Here is a 20,873-nt window from a genome sequence, read left to right on the forward strand (position 1 = left end):
CTTCCTCTCCCCTCATACCATTCCCCAACAAAAAAGGTATGGCCTCCACTTTATTGATGAATAATAACAGGGGCACAGAAGTGGAAAGCGGTTTGGCCATATGGCTGGCTGTGATAAGATTCTCTGAATTGAAGACATCATCCCACTTCATCATGTCTGTCCTATCAAATTGCTCTAGCAAAACAAATTCACACAAATGAAGCTTCAATCAGCATATCATTTTTTTTAAGCTATGAGGTGTCAAGTCTTCAATTGATTGGACATAGTTATAGGCACTTGATGTTATTTAGGTTTCAGTGTATTATTGTAACAATTTTTTTAAAGACATTAAACTTGACTTGCTGTCTTATCACTGTGGTAAATGTTGTTTATTTACTTGTAAGCCAAAGTAATCAATTACAGCAACACACCAACTAAAATAATTAAGTAGCTGGAGACTATCTTTAAATATATTCATTCAATTTCTGGGGGGGAATGTTGCAATTCTTGGGGTGAATTTTTGTTTAATAAAGTCTGAACAACAACAACAATCCACAGTCCTTATATTGCACTCATTTCACAATGAATATAATATGGATGTTTATATGCTTGCTCCATAGTGTCAACATCAAAGGGAATGGAAAAACCAAAGCCTGCCTTCCAGGCACTACTGTTATTGTTTTGCACTAAACACTAGGTATGGCAAAAACAAAACTTAAATGTATTAAGAGTTTAATTTGTGAGGTTCACGGTTTCTTTAGGATAAGAAAAAGCACACTTCCAAACATCATAGCTCTCTTACCTTTAAGAGGAGCAGATCAGAGATTTAAAGCAAGCTGCCTGACTCAAAGCAAAGGCCATTTATGAGCGCAACACTGTTTTACCATGTTGCTTGTGAGTGGCAATATTTTGAAGCCACATGAATGAGAGGATTTTATGGTATTAATGCTTGGAAGCAACAAGGAATCACTAATGCCATCTGTCTAATGCCTCTTGAGCACCATTGCTTAGTGGCACGAAATGCAAAACAGGAAAACTGAAACAGATTGCCTGTGTTTCCTGGTCCGACTCCATCCATTCCCAATTCACTCATTCCTGCTACAGCCCAATGCCAATCCATTTTATCTGTTCCCCTAGTTTATTTTGTAATTGTAACAGAAATTCAGTTGCACGTCAGCAGGCATAAGAGACGTCTGGGGAAGAATGCCAAAATAAATACCCTCTATTCTGTTTCCAACTAGGTTGCTACAGGTTTTTTTTAAAAAAACCTTATCAAGGACTTCTCTTTTTTTACTCTCTTCCATGTGACTACACATATGACTTCTGTTGTTAAAGAACTTAGCTTGAACAAGGTGAATATTAAGCATCTACAATTCCCTTATCAATATTCCAGTACCTTTCTAAATAATGTTTCAGGAAAAGAACTTTTATTTCATATTACCTTAAAAAATATGTAGACAATTTCAGGTATGCACTTTTAGAGATAACACATGAGAACAAGAGTACTAGCTCTGCCTTCTACTATCATCATTACCATCACCCTTCGACTTGCAGAGGGTGACTGTCTGAAGCTGGAAGTCTAAGGGAGGCCCCACACATTTCAGAAGCCTTCCAGTGTTCAGTGTTCAGAAGTTTCCAGTGCTTAAAAATGTCCAGACAGCAACTGCCACAAGTAGGTTGGGGCTGCACCAGTGAGAATGACAGATTGGCTCTGCCAATGCATCTGCATAGCCCTGAACACACTGTCCCATCCATGGAAGCTTCTAGCGATGTTGGTGATGGGAGGCTCCACTCCACCACATAGGTCACTACTGATAGGTCCACATTTGCACAGGCTTAGAGAGATCTCACACTGAAATAATTCAGAACTTTCCAGTTCAGTTGTTCACTTCCACCCAAAAGGAAGCAAACAAGCATGAGGTCTGCTCCCTGGGCCCAAAACACAGACAGCTACTAAGGAAGACACAAGTTTCCCAAAGACCCATCACTAATTGTGTCTTTATTAAACTAAAGAATATAGTGTCAGCCAAAACTTCTATCTGGTTTGCTATCGGTAAAAAAAACAAAAAACATTGCAGACAATTCTTATAAGAATATTCCATGAATCTAGAGAATTAGAGAAAATTAGGATAGCCTCTATCTCAATTTTTCATTGCCTTGACTATCAGTGTTTATATTGGTAACATACAATTTAATAAACAGGAACTGGCACACACTGGGCCTACTGACAGAAAGGCAAAATACATGTGCAACTCACCGATCCACTGCTTCTACATCAAAGCAAAATCTTTTCTCTATGGAATCAGTTTTTCGGCGTGTGCAGGATTTGAGAATAATGGCTTCATCATCTCCCTGGCATAAGATGAAGACCAAACATTAGACCAATTTACAGATATATTTTAAAACAACATACTGTTATTGTTCCGAATGTCACTTGTCTTAATTTTGTAAGTAGGATAGGCCCTATGTGGATTACTGATTAAAACTAGGCAGTACAGAAAGGTCTGTATACAAATATTAAAGGCACTTGATCTAGTCCCAGAATTTGGTCTGAAGGCACAATAAAGCCACCAACTTGCTGAAGCTAAGCAAGTCTGGGACTGGTCAGTATCTGGGTGGGTGACTGCCTGGAGACAACATATGCACTGACCTTGGGTTCCATGATGGAATAAAGGTGAGGCACACTGATCTCACCACAGGGAGTAATACCAAGTGTGTTCCATCAATGTAATAATAATAAATGAAATTTATGAAAATGCACATATGATAAATTAATTAAGAATATTTGACAAACCATCCACTATTCAATATGTTAGGATGGGAGGTCCTGGAATGGAATGTCTTCAGAGGAGAGTGACCAAGATGATCAAGGGTCTGATGAAGAACGGTTGAGGGAGTTGGATATGTTTAGCCTGGAAAAGAGGAAACTGGACAATGAGATCCAGCGCCGAGGGCCTTCTGGCAGTTCCCTCATTGCGAGAAGTGAAGTTACAGGAAACCAGCCAGAGGGCCTTCTCGATAGTGGCACCCACCCTGTGGAACGCCCTTCCATCAGATGTCAAGGAAATAAGCAGCTATCCTATTTTTAAAAGACATCTGAAGGCAGCCCTGTTTAGGGAAGTTTTTAATATTTAATGCTGTATTGTTTTAACACTTGATTGGGAGCCGCCCAGAGTGGCTGGGGAGACTCAGCCAGATGGTGGGGTACAAATAAATTATTATTATTATTATTATTATTATTATTATTATTATTATTATTATTATATATCAGAAGGGCTGCCACATGGAAGAGGGAGCAGGATTGTTTTCTCCTGCTGTCAAGGGTAGGACCCAAACGTGTGTGTGTCTGTGTGTATAATGAAAAGAGTAAAAATCGGGAATTAGGGCAGTTTATTTATTACAAGTGAGACATTTCAACACTCAGGACTAGGTTGTTAAAAAGGACAATATTACCTTGACTGAACAGATTTTCCACAATCCCCAAATGTATTTATTAAGTATTATTATTGTTAATTATTGTTAATTATTATTATTATTATTATTATTATTATTTCTATTAATGTAGTAATAGTGGTAGTAGTAGCAGCAACAGCAGCAAATACACTTAGAACTGTCCACATAGCTAGATACTTGCATTTTCACTCACCCCCTTTCCACCAGACTTCTGGTCAAAAGGCACCATAGTTATTCGTTTAGATTCACTGTGATATGTGCAATAATGCTTCACCCACGTTGTTGTTCCAAAATGACCTAAAATAATTGAAATGGGTTGATGTTAGAGACAGATATAAAAAATAACCAATGATGAAGTAGTTGTACTCTAAAAGCCATGCTTTTCAGATGCTCCATCCAGTTGACTTTACACAGGGCCAGTCCAATTGCTCAGGTGGAAGACCTGAGGCTCCTTTTCTACAGGTAACACTCACTCCATGTCTGGTGGCAACTCTAAATATTTCTTACACTTAAGCAATACATTCTTATGACTCAGCTCTATTTCTCCATGACATCTGAGGTTGAACCGGAGCAAGATGGAGGCACTATGGATGAGTGGTTGCTATGTTTAAGAAATTGGTCCATCGCCTGCCCTGGATGAGGTTGCACTCTCCTTGAAGGAGCAGGTACACAGTCTGGGGGTGCTTCTGGATCCATCCAGCTATGCCACTTGAGGTCCACGTAGCCTAGGTGGCTATAAGCACCTTTTACCAGTTTTGATCGATACAACAGCTATGACTGTTCCTAGACCCAGAGATCTTGACCACAGTAGTTCAAGCATTGGTAATTTCAAGATTGGATTACTCCAATGTACTTCCCTTGTGCTTGATCTGGAAACTGCAGTTAGTGCTAAATGCTGCAGCACAGTTGTCAACATGTGTGAGACCATGTGAGCATATAACATGTCTGCTCAGAGATCTGCACTGGTTGTCTATTGTTATTGGGCCAAGTTGGTATATAAAGCCCTTAGCAGCTTGGGACCAGTTTACATGTGGCATTGCCTTATTACATTTGTGCCACTCAATGATTTTGATATGTGGAACTGACATGGTTACATATGCCACATACTACTTATTGCACACAAAACACAACAGTCTTTAGTGTAGCAGTACCTACACTTTGGAATTCCCTGTCTATTGACATCAGACAGGTGCCCTCAACATACTCTTTTTGGTGTCTGCTTAAAACATTTTTGTTTAGGAAATCCTATTCAGAAACATAGGTGTTCATTTTTAAAATCTGTTTAGCTAATTAATAATTTAAATTAGCTTTTAATTTTTAAATTGCTTCTTTCTAAACTGTTATACAGTATATTGATAATTTTAATATTTCTTGTAAACTGCTTAGAATTTTTATTACAATCAAGTGCTATATAACTTTTGTTAAATAAATTAAAATAATTGGCCCTGCTCCTGATTTTTTTTCCCATTATGGAAATCAAGGCTGTTTCAACCAGAGCCAGGCTAACCAGGCCCTAGCCTAAAGCCCATGATTTTCATAATACAGCACTGATGCAGTCTACTAATTTTACCCTAAACATTTGCCAAGAACCCTTCTTAGAAATCTGGCCAAAGGCTCACTATTTACATTAATGCAATGCTGGTTTTGATGGTGATGATGTCAGCACTGAATGTTTTAAAAAAATAAATAAACAGTTATCTAAATGTTTTGATTTGAAAAAAAAAAATAACGAAGTGGCCCACTGAGACCTCTAGCAATTTCCCACTAATCTGCAGGTGGAAATGTCTGAGAACTGCTGTTGCAGAACATCAATTCAGAATCACCACAACTGTACTCTGAAAAGGGTAGCATGATGTAGCATTTTTGTCTAAAAAGAAATGACTCAACAAGCATCCTTTTCAATATGCTTAAAATAAGGGAGGATCCATTTAAAGCTTTCAATAAAAGTTTCTAAGCTAGAGATAACTGGGGCCAGTAAGAACTGTTGAAAAGAATCTTTTAAAAACCAATGTTGTCCATGTTCTCGGTAGTGCTGCCTCCCTGTGGAATGCCCTCCCATCCGATCTCAAGGAAATAAACAACTATCTGACTTTTAGAAGACAGCTGAAGGCAGCCCTGTTTAGGGAAATTTTTTAAGGATTGATATTTTTATTATGTTTTTAGATATGTTGTAAGCTGCACAGAGTGGGGTGTTGTTGTTGTTGTTGTTGTTGTTGTTGTTGTTGTTGTTGTTGTTAGGGGAACTACACACCTTGACATTGGGGAGGGGATTCTACCGCAGGCAACAAAAGAGCTTAGGCCAGCCTTGTGCATGCAGACAAGAGAGGCTCATCCTGTTTTCCTAACTAAAAGAAGAACTATCACCATACACTTAGTAGTCAATTCAAAAGTCCACTGCATAGCAGCTACATGATCCCAGGGGAAGCAACACATACGCTTTTCCTGGACATAGAGATAGCCTTCCATTGTGAAAGGGCTGATGTTTTTGTGCTCGTGGGGATTCTCCTTCATCTTCCTCATCAAGGACTCAACCTCTGATCTTGTGCCTTCAAAACGATTTCTCGTCTGCAATTAAAGTAGACGGCAAAAAAGTGGTGTTAGGTAGCCTTTACCAGCCTTAAAACACACAGGATCCAGAAAAAGAAGCTGCTACTGCTCTGGGTGCAACAAAGGAACCAACAGCTTCGTATAAACTCTTAAACTCACACATGCTTGGGATCACATAGAGGTTTTGTGAACCAACAGCACATTTATGAACTCTCACGTGCGATTTTTATATATGAATAAAAAGTACCATGTTTATGGCAATCTGAATAGAGATACACTCATCTATTAGTGTATGCATATAGTTCCAGTTCAAAGTATGAGCATTCCATAAATACACCAGAGTTTCTCAAAGACTGATGAAGAGGTAGCTAGTATCAGTATTTTGAGAAACACAGGTATGCAGTGACATAACTATATACACCTAAGAACCTCCCAAATGTAAATCCTTCCACATAAAACCACAAGGCAATTTTCCAATTATGAAGCAATTCATCCTACATGAGAAGTGGAGGCTGAAAGTTGCCAACATCAACTTCTGGCAGTAACACTCACAAATGATGTCACATTCTTGAAGAAGCAAACAATGGTTTTAAATACTTACTGAAATTATTGCACACTTGGGCATGGACATGGATAGACAGCTGGCTCTCAACATTCAGAAGGAAACAAGCTGCTATGGAGGCTATGTGTTAGGCCCCCATGTTACCCCCTGTCCACTGGGGGAGTGGGGATTGCTTGTGTACAATTTTAACCTCTCATTAACATGCTTTGTGAAAAGTTGTAAAAGTTGCATTGTCTCTGTTAAGTGACTCCACTCTGTGCTTACATTTTGTATGCTAATTGTCAGCTCCGTCTTGAAATCGCTGAAATCCTTTGCAAGCTCATAGCCATGGTGGTAGAATGTGAATAGCCCTTGCAGAAATGCCAGCAGCTGCAAGAGAGAAGAATTTTTTTTTAAAAAAAAAAAACAAGTTGCTGAGGTAAGAGAGAGACATAGACAGACATGCACTCACTGGATTCTACAGTCGTACCTCGGCTCTCGAACGCTTTGGGAGTCGAACGTTCCGGCTCCCGGAAGATAAAAAAACCAGGAGTGTGTGTTCCAGTTTTCAAACGTTCTTTTGGAAGCCAAACGTCCGACAGGGCTTGCGGCTTCTGATTGGCTGCAGGAGCTTCCTGAAGCCAAAGAGAAGCCGCACTTTGGAAGTCAAACGTTTCGGAAGTCAAACGGACTTCTGGAATGGATTCTGTTCCACTTCTGAGGTATGACTGTGTTTACTCAAGGAGCGAGTTATTGCTACTGCCCTTTCTTCCCATTCAACATCACACTGCACCCCCAAAGGAAAAAAGAAAGGAAACTGCAGTTATTCTGTGCACACACAGCTGGGAATTAGTCCTATTGACCAAAATAGGAGTTACATCCATAGGCTTGTCCAACATGGCTGCACACTTATATTGGATGAAGCACTACTGAACTCAATGGGACCTACTTCTAACTAAAACATGGGTCACCGGCACAGTACCCATGGGCACAGATCTGCTAGCAGAGGCATTCTCTGATGCCCACAGAGTTCTGTCCCTGCACTGAAATCAGGCTTAAAAGAGGCCTTCTGTAAGTAACAGAAGGCTTCCCCACACACACACACACATATCTGGGGGAGGCAATTTTAGGGGATTACATCTGGGGAGAGTTGTAGCACATGTGTGATACCCACAACCGTTTCTATGCCAAAACAGTTTGCAACCTCTGAACTAAAGCATCCCTAGCCTAAATCAATGCAACAGCTTTGCTTTTTTAAATCACCCTTTTACTAGCGTTATTGTATGACACTGTGCAACCTCTGGAGTTTTCAAAACTTCTCTTCCGATACAGATCACAGTACTGACAGTAGCGGACAGCTTCTTTAAAGCATTTTCATCCACTTACTGCAAGTCTTTAAATTTAACTTGAAAGGCCTGGTAAGATCTTCAGTGAGCAAAAGACTCAAGCATATATGTAGCCATGCCTCACTCTATCAGGTGCGTGATGTCCTGCTCAGTCTCAAGAGGAATACATTATCTTCTTCTTTGGCCAACTGCATCTGGGATTTGTGCATTCAACTCAGGAACATAACACATATGTAAAACATGCCACATTTTAAAGAGCTTCTTTAATTCACACCCCTTCTCCCGCTTGCCACTCTTTGCCCCATTTTAAATAAATAGTCATTCTGTACTTTCCCTGTGTTTATGTGTGCACAGACACACTATACACACAGAATGTGGTTTGGAAACATCCCACAAAACAATTTAAGCAACACATCAGCAATGCCTGATGCCATCTGCAGGACAGATACAGAAGTTACACAAGAATTTTGTCATTTTATCTATACTGGTAAGAGTACTGTACTGTGGTAAGAGTACAGGATGGAAGGAAAGGATACCCTCCCAATCTTCATTTTACAATAATGGAAACACAGCTCAGATGAAGTCAGTGGTGTTCCAGGACCATAAAGTCACAAAAGTTATTTTGAGGAATACATGAAATGAACGGGTCTATTTTTTATTATTTGTTTGGAGGGAGTAATAGGCAAACCTTTCTGTTCAGAAGCTACTAACATACACTTTCAGAACGTAAAAACCTTGCATACCAATGATGATGTTTCTGCCTAACAAAAGTACTGCCAGAAGAGTATTGACTGAAAATACTGCTCTGGTTTGCCAGAAGCAGCTTAGTCATGCTGGCCACATGACCTGGAAGCTGCACTCCGGCTCCCTCGGCCAGTAAAGCGAGATGAGTGCCGCCCGCAACCCTAGAGTCGTCCGCGACTGGACCTAATGGTCAGGGGTCCCCTTACCTTTTACTGCCTAGGAAAATATGAGGTGTGGATCAGACAACTTATTAAATGTTACCTCAGCCATGAACACACTAATGTCTCAGCTTCAGTTCTCTACACAAGCCCTCTCAAGAAGCCCTCTCAGGATATTTCCCGGATAGTGTTGTACATTCTCTACTTGGGTAAGGTGCTTGAGTATATGGTGGCGGCCCAGCTTCAGGAATTTGTGGGTGACCCATTTCAGTCCTGAACTGCTTTCAGCATTGAAAGTGGCTCTGGTTATTTGATGGTTACAGAAATAGTTCAGGAACGCAATACCTCAAGGACCACCTCTTCCCATATGAAGGGACCCAAGCCCTGTGGTTATCATCTGATGCCCTTCTTTGTGTGCCTCCTCTATGAGAGGTCCAGAGCGTGACAACATGAGAACAAGCCTTTTCTGCAGTGGCTCCTCGCCTGGAAGGTGGCTGCAAGCAACTCTCACAGCCAGAAAAGTTTCTGATCATCCGCTTTTTAGTCAATATTTACAGAGAGAGGCTTTGGAACACAACCTCTTGGAGGTTCTGAACCACGGACTGAAGTCAGTTATAGGCTGAATGTGGTTAAACTAAGGTAAAGCGGTAAAGCTTAACATTGAAGTCAGAAGCTGGCAGATCCAGTAATAGAGTCTCAACCTGTTTTGGACTGAATTATAACCCACTGCCTTCTCATTTCCTTTAATTTATTTTTACAATTCAGTGGACCTAAAAAAATTACAGGACTCTACAGATTGTGTAGAGTCAATAACACAAGATGAGTGAGATAACTCGGCCAATAACGCGAGATGAGCGCCACAACCCCAGAGTCAGTCACGACTGGACCTAATGGTCATTTACCTTTACCTTTACAGATTGTGCTTGTCAATTAGTGTCTATGGGTTTTATCTGAAATCCTGTGAGGCAATCATATCAAGTACAGAAGAGGTTAATAAAGTCATCTCTGTTTCAACCAACCATTGCAAGAGGGAGGAAAACTGGGAGGTACTGTGATATTCACATGCACACACTTTCAGGTGATTTGAGACCACACCACAAAAGGCAACAGGTCCCATCCTACTTGGGTGTGAGACTGATGAAGCCCACATTAGTGATCCTATTCAAATTCAGACTATAGCCTCACAATTTATGAGAAAACAGAAGGCACTCTAACATCGTTACTCTATCATTAATGCCTTTTTGGAAACTCAATCACTGTGACAAAATTGATTTTATTTTATTTTTAGTGTAGGAGACTTCACAGCAGCTGTTTGTCAGTTTTCCCATCTGAACCGCAAGCAAGCAGTTGGAACCATCTCCAATATCTACTATACCGTAAAACAGTTCACAAGGTAACCATGAAAAGCCATGACGGTCTACTTACTGGTTCCACAAACTCAAACATCTTCCTCTCTTGAACTTCTTGTACTTTGAAGACATACTCAAGGGAGACTTCATAGAAGTGCTGTCGAACCAGGTCCACCTGGCTGTCTGCCTGTCAAATCACCATGTAGATTAAAAAAATACAAAGCAGTTATTAAATGTTAACATTTGGCACCAATATTATGCAAAGTGCTGCTTGCACAGTAATCTTCACAAAAGAAGGTTGAGTTTCAGAACAAAGTAAATAGGACAGCCAAACATTATACCAAGTCAACAAGAACAATTACTCTCCATCTCATTGAGGAACCCTTGGCTCTGAAGGAATTTCAGGGTTTCCCAGAATGAATCTCCTTTTTAAAAAGAAGAAAGGAAAGGAAATAATTCCTTTTCTTTGAATTATTCACAAAGAAACAGAATGAGATCTAAATTGGCACCAAACAGCTACTGCTTAGATTTCTCACAAGCTGTTGTTGCATAGGAGTTGTTGTTTGTTGGTAGTTTAGTCGTTTAGTTGTGTCTGACTCTTCGTGACCCCATGGACCAGAGCACGCCAGACACTCCTGTCTTCCACTGCCTCCCGCAGTTTGGTCAAACTCATGTTCGTAGCTTCGAGAACACTGTCCAACCATCTCGTCCTCTGTCGTCCCCTTCTCCTAGTGCCCCCAATCTTTCTCAACATCAGGGTCTTTTCCAGGGAGTCTTCTCTTCTCATGAGGTGGCCAAAGTATTGGAGCCTCAGCTTCAGGATCTGTCCTTCCAGTAAGCACTCAGGGCTGATTTCCTTCAGAATGAATAAGTTTGATCTTCTTGCAGTCCATGGGACTCTCAAGAGTCTCCTTCAGCACCATAATTCAAAAGCATCAATTCTTCGGCGATCAGCCTTCTTTATGGTCCAGCTGTCACTTCCATACATCACTAGTAGTTGGTAGTGTTATATTAATTTGCATAGGCATAATTTGTAAATCTATCTTCCTCTAAGGTCAGGAATGCATACAGTGCATGCTTCTTCTCCCTTTTAACTTTACAACAACCCTACAAAATGTAGGTCACTGGACCAAAGTCACCTAGTGTACTTCATGGCTGAGAACCAGGGTCTCTCAAGTTTAAGTAACTCAAAATGCAGCTTGAAGGCCTCCTTAGCACTCGTGCCTCAATTATGGGATGTTCCCCCGGTTACCCACCTTAGGATCTTTTGGGCACCAAATGAAGACCTTCTAATTCTCCTAAGCATTTGAATACATTTATAACTATTTAGTTTTCCCCTTGCTGATTTTATGCTGCTTATTGTTTGGGTTTATGCTGCTTTTTATGAACTTTTGAGCAGGTTGTTTTAAATCTATGACAGCTGACATTATTTGTATCTTAATTATTTAGATTTGTGAAAACACCCAAGGGATATGGTTAAATTGAGCAGCATATGAAATATAAAGCATAAAGTAAATATTAATGTTCACAAGGGTCCAGTGTACAAAAAGTGGGATACTCTTAAGTGAAGTCAGTAGGACGTGGTGCCATATTAGCAGGCTTGCTAAGCAACTAAATGAATTCCAACCTCCCAGATGTTTGGCCAGCAGAAGAAACTCTGAGCTCTCAACACATGAACTATTGTCTTTGGCTGAGCCAGACACACCCGCGAAGCAGCTGTATGTTATTAATGAAGCACAGCACCCACTCTTCTAAAATTACCACGAACAACGAACCTCTCCACACACATTTGTCATTCTTCTGGCATGCTTCCCCTTCTGAAATCCTAGCTGAATAGCTAAATCCTCAGACATTTCAAGGCCGAGGCACTTCTGCTTCCACATGGAAGCTGGATACATTTGGACACCTCATTCAAAATCCAAGGCACCTAAACCAAAATATCACTTAGGCGAAGTTGTCACTCAGTCAAAGTAGCTTGAGCGTACTAAAAGCTTGTAAAGGTAACATTAGTGAGGGTTCAATGGCTATCTGGCATTCTAAGCACCAAATACAGAGGCATGTCTAAAATGGAAAGCTCAGAGATCCTTCTGGCAAAAAAAAAAATATGTTTAATGTACTGTAACTTCTTTTCCTAAACTACCCAGAACTAAAGCTGAATATGAAAGATGTCCACAAGGTGGCACCATTATTCAGTGGTTACATACAAGAAATATATCTGAAAGGAGGCAAACAATTAGCTAGTTAGTTCTAATTGATAGACAAAATTCAGCACTCCACTGTCTGACTGCCCTCAATAACTCCTCAGGTTTCTCAGGTGAAAACCGATGGAGTAATGGTGGAAACAATGACTGGCAGAACACGTGGGTGGGTGTGCTGTAAGGCACAAGGGGCCTTTCAGGGTCTACACCAGGCCCTCTAGCTCCCTATCCCACAACCCAGTGTTTTTCCTCAGTCATCCCTGCCATCCATCTCTGCCTTCCCTCAGATTAGTGTACAGTACAGTCATACCTTGGGTTACCGACGCTTCAGGTTGCGTCTTTTCAGCTTGCGTCCCGCGCCGAACTCAGAAGTACCCGAACAGGTTACTTCCGGGTTTCGGTGCTCACACATGCGCAAAAGCACTAAATTGCGCTTTGCGCATGTGCAGAAGCACTGAATCGCGATCCGCACATGCGCAGACGCGGGTTGCGAACGCTGTGGGTTGCGAACGTGCCTCCCGCACAGATCACGTTCACAACCCAAGCGTCCACTGTATATTAATTCAGTCCACTGCTCCGTCTGCCTCTTTCCTTCAGCGATATTGTATGTACACTCTTTGTTCCTTAGGTTTCATTAGAGTCCTCTGACTTTCTATCCAGGCCCTTGTCTGCCCTTCAGAACTCCTCCTCACAACAATTTTTTTAAAAAAAAATCTCAGCAAACTAGCTAATGTTCCTCTCTTTCACAAAACAGAGCTTTTTGTTGCCAACAGCCTTGCCCTCTTGAGTAGTCAGGATGATCCCAAACATTCCATTACCTCAGAAATTTCACTACACACAGGATACAAGTTCACTAGTCCAATATTCACCACAGTTACTGCACAGCAGCTAACCACCAAACAGTTATTGGCTGTGTTCCCCAAATATTAGAGATCGGCTGGGTAGATCTTGAGATTCTAATAACTGGTTTTTTTTATTTTTAAAAAAGCAAATCAAATGCTTCCTCAGTCTGCCTATCCTTAGTTTATATAGACTGCAGTTCTCAAAAAATTCAGGCAGAGATCTTGTGCTCCCTCACCTGCAGATGCTGGAGACTCAGCCTAGGTCCTTATATATGTGCTTTGCTACTGAACTGACATGCATGTGAACTGATTAACATGCCACTGTCTTCAATATCGTTGTTGGTTTTTTTACATTATCGAAGGATCACGTTCTTTTGGCTACAGCACATTCTCCTTCCCCCTTTTACACTTATTCTCCCCTCCTCTTTTTTCATTCTGGAGGTGAACCCCTGAATCTTAAAATTGTTTATTTAGGAACAAACAACACATTAAGGGGGGGACGGGACAATAATGGCTTCGATGTAAAGGAAATCATTGCTGGAGACAAACAGGAAGAAGGAGTTTTATTCTTTCCTACTGGCAAAAATCCCCCTCCAACAATGCTTTCTACATCCGGAGGAAAGCTTCCATTGGCACCAACAGCAGCTTGACTCCAGCAGCCAATATGTATTTCACTTAACATATTTATAATCCATGCCCTAACAAAGCTCAAAACAAGAGCTCACGTAGTCTCAAATTCAAGAGTTGTTTTTGTTTTTTAAAATTAAAAAAAAGAAAAAAAAGAAAAGCGTTTTAACGTATTGTGTTGTCTGGGCTCTTAGAACCAAATTCCAGAAACTTCAGAAAGGACTTTCTTCCTCGTTGCAGCCTGAGCCCTGAAGTGCATAAGCCCTGAAGTGCATAATTATTGGGGACCCAGGTGGCGCTGTGGGTTAAACCACAGAGTCTAGGGCTTGCTGATCAGAAGGTCGGCAGTTCGAATCCCTGCAACGGGGTGAGCTCCTGTTGCTCGGTCCCAGCTCCTGCCCACCTAGCAGTTCGAAAGCACATCAAAGTGCAAGTAGATAAATAGGGACCGCTCCGGCGGGAAGGTAAACGGCGTTTCCGTGCGCTGCTCTGGTTCGCCAGAAGCAGCTTTGTCATGCTGGCCACATGACCCGGAAGCTGTAGAGCGAGATGAGCGCCGCAACCCCAGAGTCGGACACGACTGGACCTGATGGTCAGGGGCCCCTTTACCTTTACCTTTATAATAGGACAGCGTGACAAGAAAACAAGAAGCCAATCTCACCTCTTGAAGTTGGGATTCCTTCTTCTTGGAAGACAGGTTTAAGTGCTTTTCTAACACACCACAATATTTCTCCGTCTCCTTGTCGTATTTTTTCTTGGCTTCCTGCCAAAATATGTCATATACGTATCAAGAACAATTGGATTGCCGTAGTTCTTAAGGACAATTGCATTGCTGCAGTACTTCAGCATGTCAAAGGAGGGTTGAGCCAAATGCTAACATGTTCTTTTATTAATTAGTTATAAAAATTTAACAAATTTTTTTACTGTACTACAACTCCCACCATCCTCACTCCAGTCATGCCAGCTGGAGTCCAACTACATCTAGAGGACACCATATTGACTACCCCTTTTTTTAGTTTATGGCCTTTGCTAACATCAGATTAATTCCACCGCCTTGTCGTGCAATTCGATTCCAGCTCTGGTGTCACTCCTAGGTGACGTTGTAAATCAAACACCAAAATCAGAGCCTCTTCAATAAAGTTTACAAGAAGCCTCTGTTTTACAAGAAGAAAGGCTGAAGGAAAGTGAAACTGGCAGAAGCCCATATATCTTAAGAGCAGCAACGAGTTGTTATAGTAACAAAGCAAGACAAGACAGAGGACAAAAGGTACAATGCCTCACAGAAACCGAGTAAAAATTAGAGCTGTGCCTAATCTCAGAAATTTCTGAGAGACTCCCCTGAAAATATAGCAGCAGGCTTCCTGCTGCTGGTCTCCTGCTTTCTTCTTCCCTCACTAATGTCAGCTAATGAACAAGCCCATGAAGAATGCTATGGCATCATGGTACAAAATACATAATACTGTAGTGTAGAACAAAAACAAACCAATAACCTTCCCCTCCCCAAAACCCATAAAATGTTGATCAGCCAAAGGCCTAGTGATAGAAAAACCTTTTTGCCTGGCACCTAAAGATACATAATGCGGGTTCCAGATGAACCTCTCTGGGGACACCATTCCACAAACGGGGAGCCACCACAGAAAAGGCCTGTTCTTGTGCTGCCAATCTCCTGACCTCTCATGGAGGAAGCACACAAAGAAGGGCCTCAGATTGCAGAGTCGGGATCAGTTCATATAGGGAGAGTCGGTCCTTGAGATATTACAGTCCTGAGCCATTTAAGCCTGTGTGGTGTAGTGGTTAAGAGCGGTAGACTCGTAATCTGGTGAACCGGGTTCGCGTCTCCGCTCCTCCACATGCAGCTGCTGGGTGACCTTGGGCTAGTCACACTTCTCTCAAGTCTCTCAGCCTCACTCACCTCACAGAGTGTTTGTTGTGGGAGAGGAAGGGAAAGGAGAATGTTAGCCGCTTTGAGACTCATTCGGGTAGTGATAAAGTGGGATATCAAATCCAAACTCTTCTTCTTCTTTATAGGTCAAAAACAGCACTTTGAATTGTGACCAGAAACTAATTGGCAGCCAGCGCAGTTGGGCCAGGATTGGTGTAATATACTCAAACCATCTTGCCCAGGTGAGCAACCTGGCCACTTAATTCTGCACCTGCTGCAGTTTTCAAACTGTCTTCAAGGGCAGCCCTACATATAACATGTTGCAGTAATCTAACCTAGAGTTGTACCAGGGAATAGACAACAGAAGTTGTAGTTTGCTATTGCTATGGCTGGCTGTTTATCTTTACTGACTGCTTTTCAGGGGAGGGGGCAATTTGACAGTTTTATGGTTTTATTATTGATATTCTGTAAATTGTCATTGTGGTAAGGTGTCTTCGGTGGGCACTACCCTGTAAAGCAGCCTTGAAATATTTTTAAAGTGTAAATAAATAACATGAATTTACCTTATATAAAAGGTATACGCTTAGACAGAGACTTTGCTTTGCTGCTGTTAAACAAGACAAAGGTCATGCTGGACATTACAGGATGCAGCAAAATACTATAATCAAGGGATTCATACAGTTTCCAAAATCCCAACATAATACGTCTGTTGTGACTTTCAGACCGCCAGCATAGACAAAGGGTTTCCAAGATTATCATTCGCCATTTCTCTACTTACCTTAGCAGCTCCAATTTGCTCCTTACGAAATTTCTCCAGAGGTGTGATTAAGACCTCACCAGCATTCTCAATCTGATGACAGTAAAGAAAAAAACATTCAGACTCCTTCATTCTGATATAAGCTTCCTAACTCCTGTACTCAGTTACTAGACTTTGGTTTGAATATAGGATATTTTTCCTTCCTGAGAAACTTGTATGACTCAGAAATTTGCAGACCATATAATTAAGGATGCTGACATAAAAATAACTGGCATTTACATGTAAATAATTCAGGGAGGAAGAATTCACAAGCAGTACAATATGCCTGAGAGTGTGATCCTATATGTGTTGATTCAGCAGCCCCACTGAGTTCAATAGGACTAACACCCAGGCAAATTGGCATAGGATTACAGCCCAGTTCACACAGGCCCTTATAAAACAGAAGGAAGTTGTGGCATTCAACGGTTTGAGCAAATAGCTCAACCCTATTCAATATATTGTTTTGTGATGCAGATTTTTTTTCTTAGTTTAAAACATTTATTTACTTAACAAAAAAAATTATACGCCGCTTGCTTGAAACTTCTAAACAGTTTACAACAAATAAACTTTGAACCGTTAGACAACAATAACAAGATGATGTGATGAAGTCACAGAACAGTTAGGGTAAATCTTAGATCCTGAAACAACACACACACACACACACACAGAGAGAGAGAGAGAGAGAGAGAGAGAGAGAGAGAGAGAGAGAGTACAGTGGAACCTCTACTTACGAATTTAATCCGTTCCAAATGCGCATTCGTATGTAGAAACATTCGCAAGTTGAAACGCGGTTTCCAATAGGAATGCATTGGGAACGGATTAATTCGTTCCAGAGCCTCACCTCCCTCGCTGCCCTGCGCTCGCCGCCACCGCCGCTGGATTAGGTTCTCACTGCTGCTGCGAAGCCGGCCTTCTGCCGGCCTCGCGGGATCGGGCCATCGCCGCCGCAGCTGCGAGGCCGCCTCTCCTGCCCTCGGCTTCTTCGCTCAGAGCGCAGCCGGAGCTGCCATGCGGAGGAAGCGCCCTCTACCCCTCGCCACCGCCCCGGCCTAGGCGCCCGCCCGGTACTGCTGGCCCCACTAGGAGAGGCTCCGCATCGCCACCGCTGCCCACAACGTGTCTGCGCGAGCCCAAGTCCCACATGGCCACCCGTGGGTGCCCTGGCTCAGCCTCTGACATTGCCAGAACTGCAACTGCCATCACCCCGTCGGGAGAGGTGGCGGCGATCATCGGCGGGGTGATGGGAATTGCAGTCCTGGCGACATCAGAGGCTGAGCCAGGGCACCCATGGGCGGCCATGTGGGACTTGGGCTCGTGCAGACCCTCTCCCGGCGGGGCCAGCAGTACCGGGCGGGCGTCTAGGCTGGGGCGGCAGCGAGGGGCAGAGGGCGCTTCCTCCGCATGGCGGCTCTGGCTGCGCTCTGAGTGGAGAAGCCAAGGGCAGGAGAGGCAGCCTCGCAGCAGCAGTGGCAGTGGCGAGGCCCCGATCCCGCGAGGCCGGCAGAAGGCCGGCCTCGCAGCAGTGGCGGTGAGGGCCCGATCCGGCAGCGGCGGTGAGCGCAGGGCATCGAGGCCGTTTGGATGTTGAAAATTTCGTAAGCGCGGCGCCATTTTTAACTATTTTTTTTGTCTTCGTAAGTAGAAAAATTTGTAAGTAGAGTCATTTGTAAGTAGGGGTTCCACTGTATTCTAAATTTCCGAAGTGGGGCACTAACTGAGGTAATGACTCTGGGCTTGTCAACATGACTGATGAATCTTGCTGAGAATTCAGTTTTCCCCTTCAAAATTTATCTCAGCAGTCTATACTTGTGAGAGTTTAAATCTGATTCCTTCCATCCAAATTTACAGTTTAACATCCGTGAATGTCCATACGTACATCTGGGCATTTACTAGCCCAATATACTCACAGGACTGGACCTTCTTTGTTGCAGTGCCCAGCTTACTGAACTCCGTATGTGAAGATCTAATTGGCCCCCTCCTTAGTCGTTCTGTTAGCACCTCTCTTTTTTGCCAAGCTTCTGGGCTGAGATTCTCCCCCCTGCTAGTGTGAATTTTAGCTCTTCTACCTTACCGCAATTTATATTGTGCTTTGCTTTTCTAACAGTGTACTGTACATGTGTACACTGCTCATGTGTACATGAGCTGATCAACAGGTGTTTGGAAACAGTAGCAAGAGAAACTGGGGTCTAGCTCTCGAAGAAAGAAAAAGTGTGCAAGTACCAGAGGCATACATGTGTGTGGGTGACAGTGGCATCTGTCTGTCGCTGAGTTATTGGAAGTATCTGTGAGGATGGAAAATGTGGACACACTCAGCACATTTGGCCCTTCTCTACAACAACTTCTACATTCAATGCTATCAGGGAAACTTTACTCCAAGCGAGAGCAAAAATGTATAAACAAGCTGTACTGGATAATTGGGTCTTTGTTCTCTGAGTGCCAGACCAACTGGATTCAGTGGCAGGCAGTTCATCGTGGCTTGCCCTCCCTGTTATGCTGCCAAGACTTACTCCCAAAGGGATGAATATTGCTATTCTTTGAGGAACAAAAGCTGACAATTCTGGCTGTTGAGCTATACCATGGCCATTGGCCAAAGCAGGCAAGAGCGGCACAGAAATTCTCCAGCATTCTTCCCATGGCCGGCAGATATATCAAAGCCTCGACATGGCACAATGTATGCCAGGGGGTGAGGATTCTATGGCCCTTCAGATGATGCTTGAGTACAGCTCCCATCATCCCTGACCAGCCTGGCGGGAGCCAATGAGAACTGGAATCCAACAGCCTCTGGAGGGCCACGGGTTCCTGAGCAAAATGCACCACCTTGCCTTCTAAAAATAGCACACTTACAGACCCTAAATCACTTACTGTATGCCAAGGAGACGCTCTGCTCAAAACAAAATTTTACATGGCTGCTATTTCACCTAGACCAGACTCCACGTTTTGCTAAGGATTGTTCCTTCCCTGCTTCCATGCTATAACTCCCAAAAGCTCATCATCAATTTCCCTCACATTATTTTGCAAGAGATTATACACAAAGTCCATACCATGCGCATGCGCTCATCTTCTAAATTTCTAAGAACAGCAGCAAACTCTTGCAGGGATTTTGCTGTTGGGGGGGGGAGATAGAAAAACACAAGTTTGGTTACACAGAAGGAGCACTTTCAATATATGCTACCACACATTTCAATTTTTGTAAGGCACATGCACATTAAAATGCAAACGAGGAGAATTTCTGTTTCACCCAGCAAGCAGAAACACTTGTGCTGGTGGAACAACTGTAACAGTGTGGTGCTCAATGTTTTCCAGCAGGAAAATGAAGAGCAACCCATCCCAAAATGGCCCCTTGAAGAACGAATCATAGAAATCCTACTTGTCATTTTTTCTAATCCAAATATCAACACACTACCTGTATACCCCACATGACAAACAGATCCCTCTGGAGGATGGGGAATAGAATGAGAAAGGGGATTGAAGGAATGGTCTTTTCTGTCCAGTCTTGAATCAGGGTCCCTAGCCAACTACGTTTGCCGTTTGCTCTTTATAAAAATAAAACTGTGGGAGAGCCAAACATGGCTCACCTGTAGTCTTGCCAAGCTGCACCCTTAATTTTTATCTTCCAAAAACAGCACAATAATGCTTGATTCAAAAAGTCATTTGAAACACAGGGTTGAGCACACATGTGCAGTATTCACCTATTTTAATTACATATCATTCATCTTATTAGTGTAACCACTCTGTAATATTCTGGAATAAAGCAGGCTAAAAAATATTGCTTTCTGAAACAATAACTAAAGGAGCTAATTCTGGTTTAGGCAGTAGGTAAACGTCATTCCATTCTTCATTTACATTTACTTTGTTTTATCTGATAGGTGTAGAACTGCCCACACAATATTACAGCCTGAACTTTCAGATGGGGAATTTATATTCAACATCTATTCCAGGGGCGTACCCACCGCGGGGCAGGGGAGGGCCGTTGCCCCTCCCTAGAGGCAGGGCCAGTCGGGCAGCTGTGGGCAAGAGTGGCGCTGCCAGCAGGGCTGGTGGGCAGAGGCGGAGGACAGCCCAGTGGAGCGTGAGTTCGGCGTTCCCGCCCACCCCGTCGCACCCTCCAGCTTCCCGTCGCGCGACGGGGAGCTGGAGGGAGGGCGCGGCGGGCAGGAACGCCAAACTCGCGCTCCTCTGGGCTGTCCTCCGCCTCTGCCCACCAGCCCCGCCCCTTTCCCTGCCTTCGTGCGAGGCTCCCGCTTCTTGTGTTGCAGCGGCGAAGCCTCACACAGCCGACACGTTGAGGTTGCCCGGCGGGCAGATGAATCAGCCGCGCCCTCCCTCCAGCTCCCCATCGCGCCCTCCGACAAGGCCAAGCGCGGCGGGGAACTAGAGAGCGCAACGGGAAGCTGGAGGGCGCAGCGCGGCG

General features: G+C 43.1%; 1 protein-coding gene across 4 annotated transcripts in view; it reads right to left on the reverse strand.

The window, feature by feature from the left end:
- Window positions 1-20,873, reverse strand: part of ARHGAP26 (Rho GTPase activating protein 26) — a 212,389-nt gene that overhangs the window by 128,383 nt on the left and 63,133 nt on the right. For 3 of the 4 annotated variants that reach the window (XM_088663139.1, XM_088663141.1, XM_088663140.1), the window contains exons 3-10: window positions 19,504-19,565; window positions 16,445-16,516; window positions 14,446-14,547; window positions 10,194-10,304; window positions 6,806-6,910; window positions 5,868-5,997; window positions 3,614-3,729; window positions 2,237-2,331 (exon numbers count right to left, since the gene is read on the reverse strand). In XM_088663139.1, coding sequence (XP_088519265.1) covers window positions 2,237-2,331; window positions 3,614-3,729; window positions 5,868-5,997; window positions 6,806-6,910; window positions 10,194-10,304; window positions 14,446-14,547; window positions 16,445-16,516; window positions 19,504-19,565 — 793 coding nt within the window. The remainder of the gene's footprint in view (window positions 1-2,236; window positions 2,332-3,613; window positions 3,730-5,867; window positions 5,998-6,805; window positions 6,911-10,193; window positions 10,305-14,445; window positions 14,548-16,444; window positions 16,517-19,503; window positions 19,566-20,873) is intronic. The other variant, XM_035105360.3, reaches the window with a different exon arrangement.

Source organism: Zootoca vivipara, chromosome 2, assembly GCF_965207765.1.
Source record: "Zootoca vivipara chromosome 2, rZooViv2.hap1.1, whole genome shotgun sequence".
Classification (NCBI taxonomy): domain Eukaryota; kingdom Metazoa; phylum Chordata; class Lepidosauria; order Squamata; family Lacertidae; genus Zootoca; species Zootoca vivipara.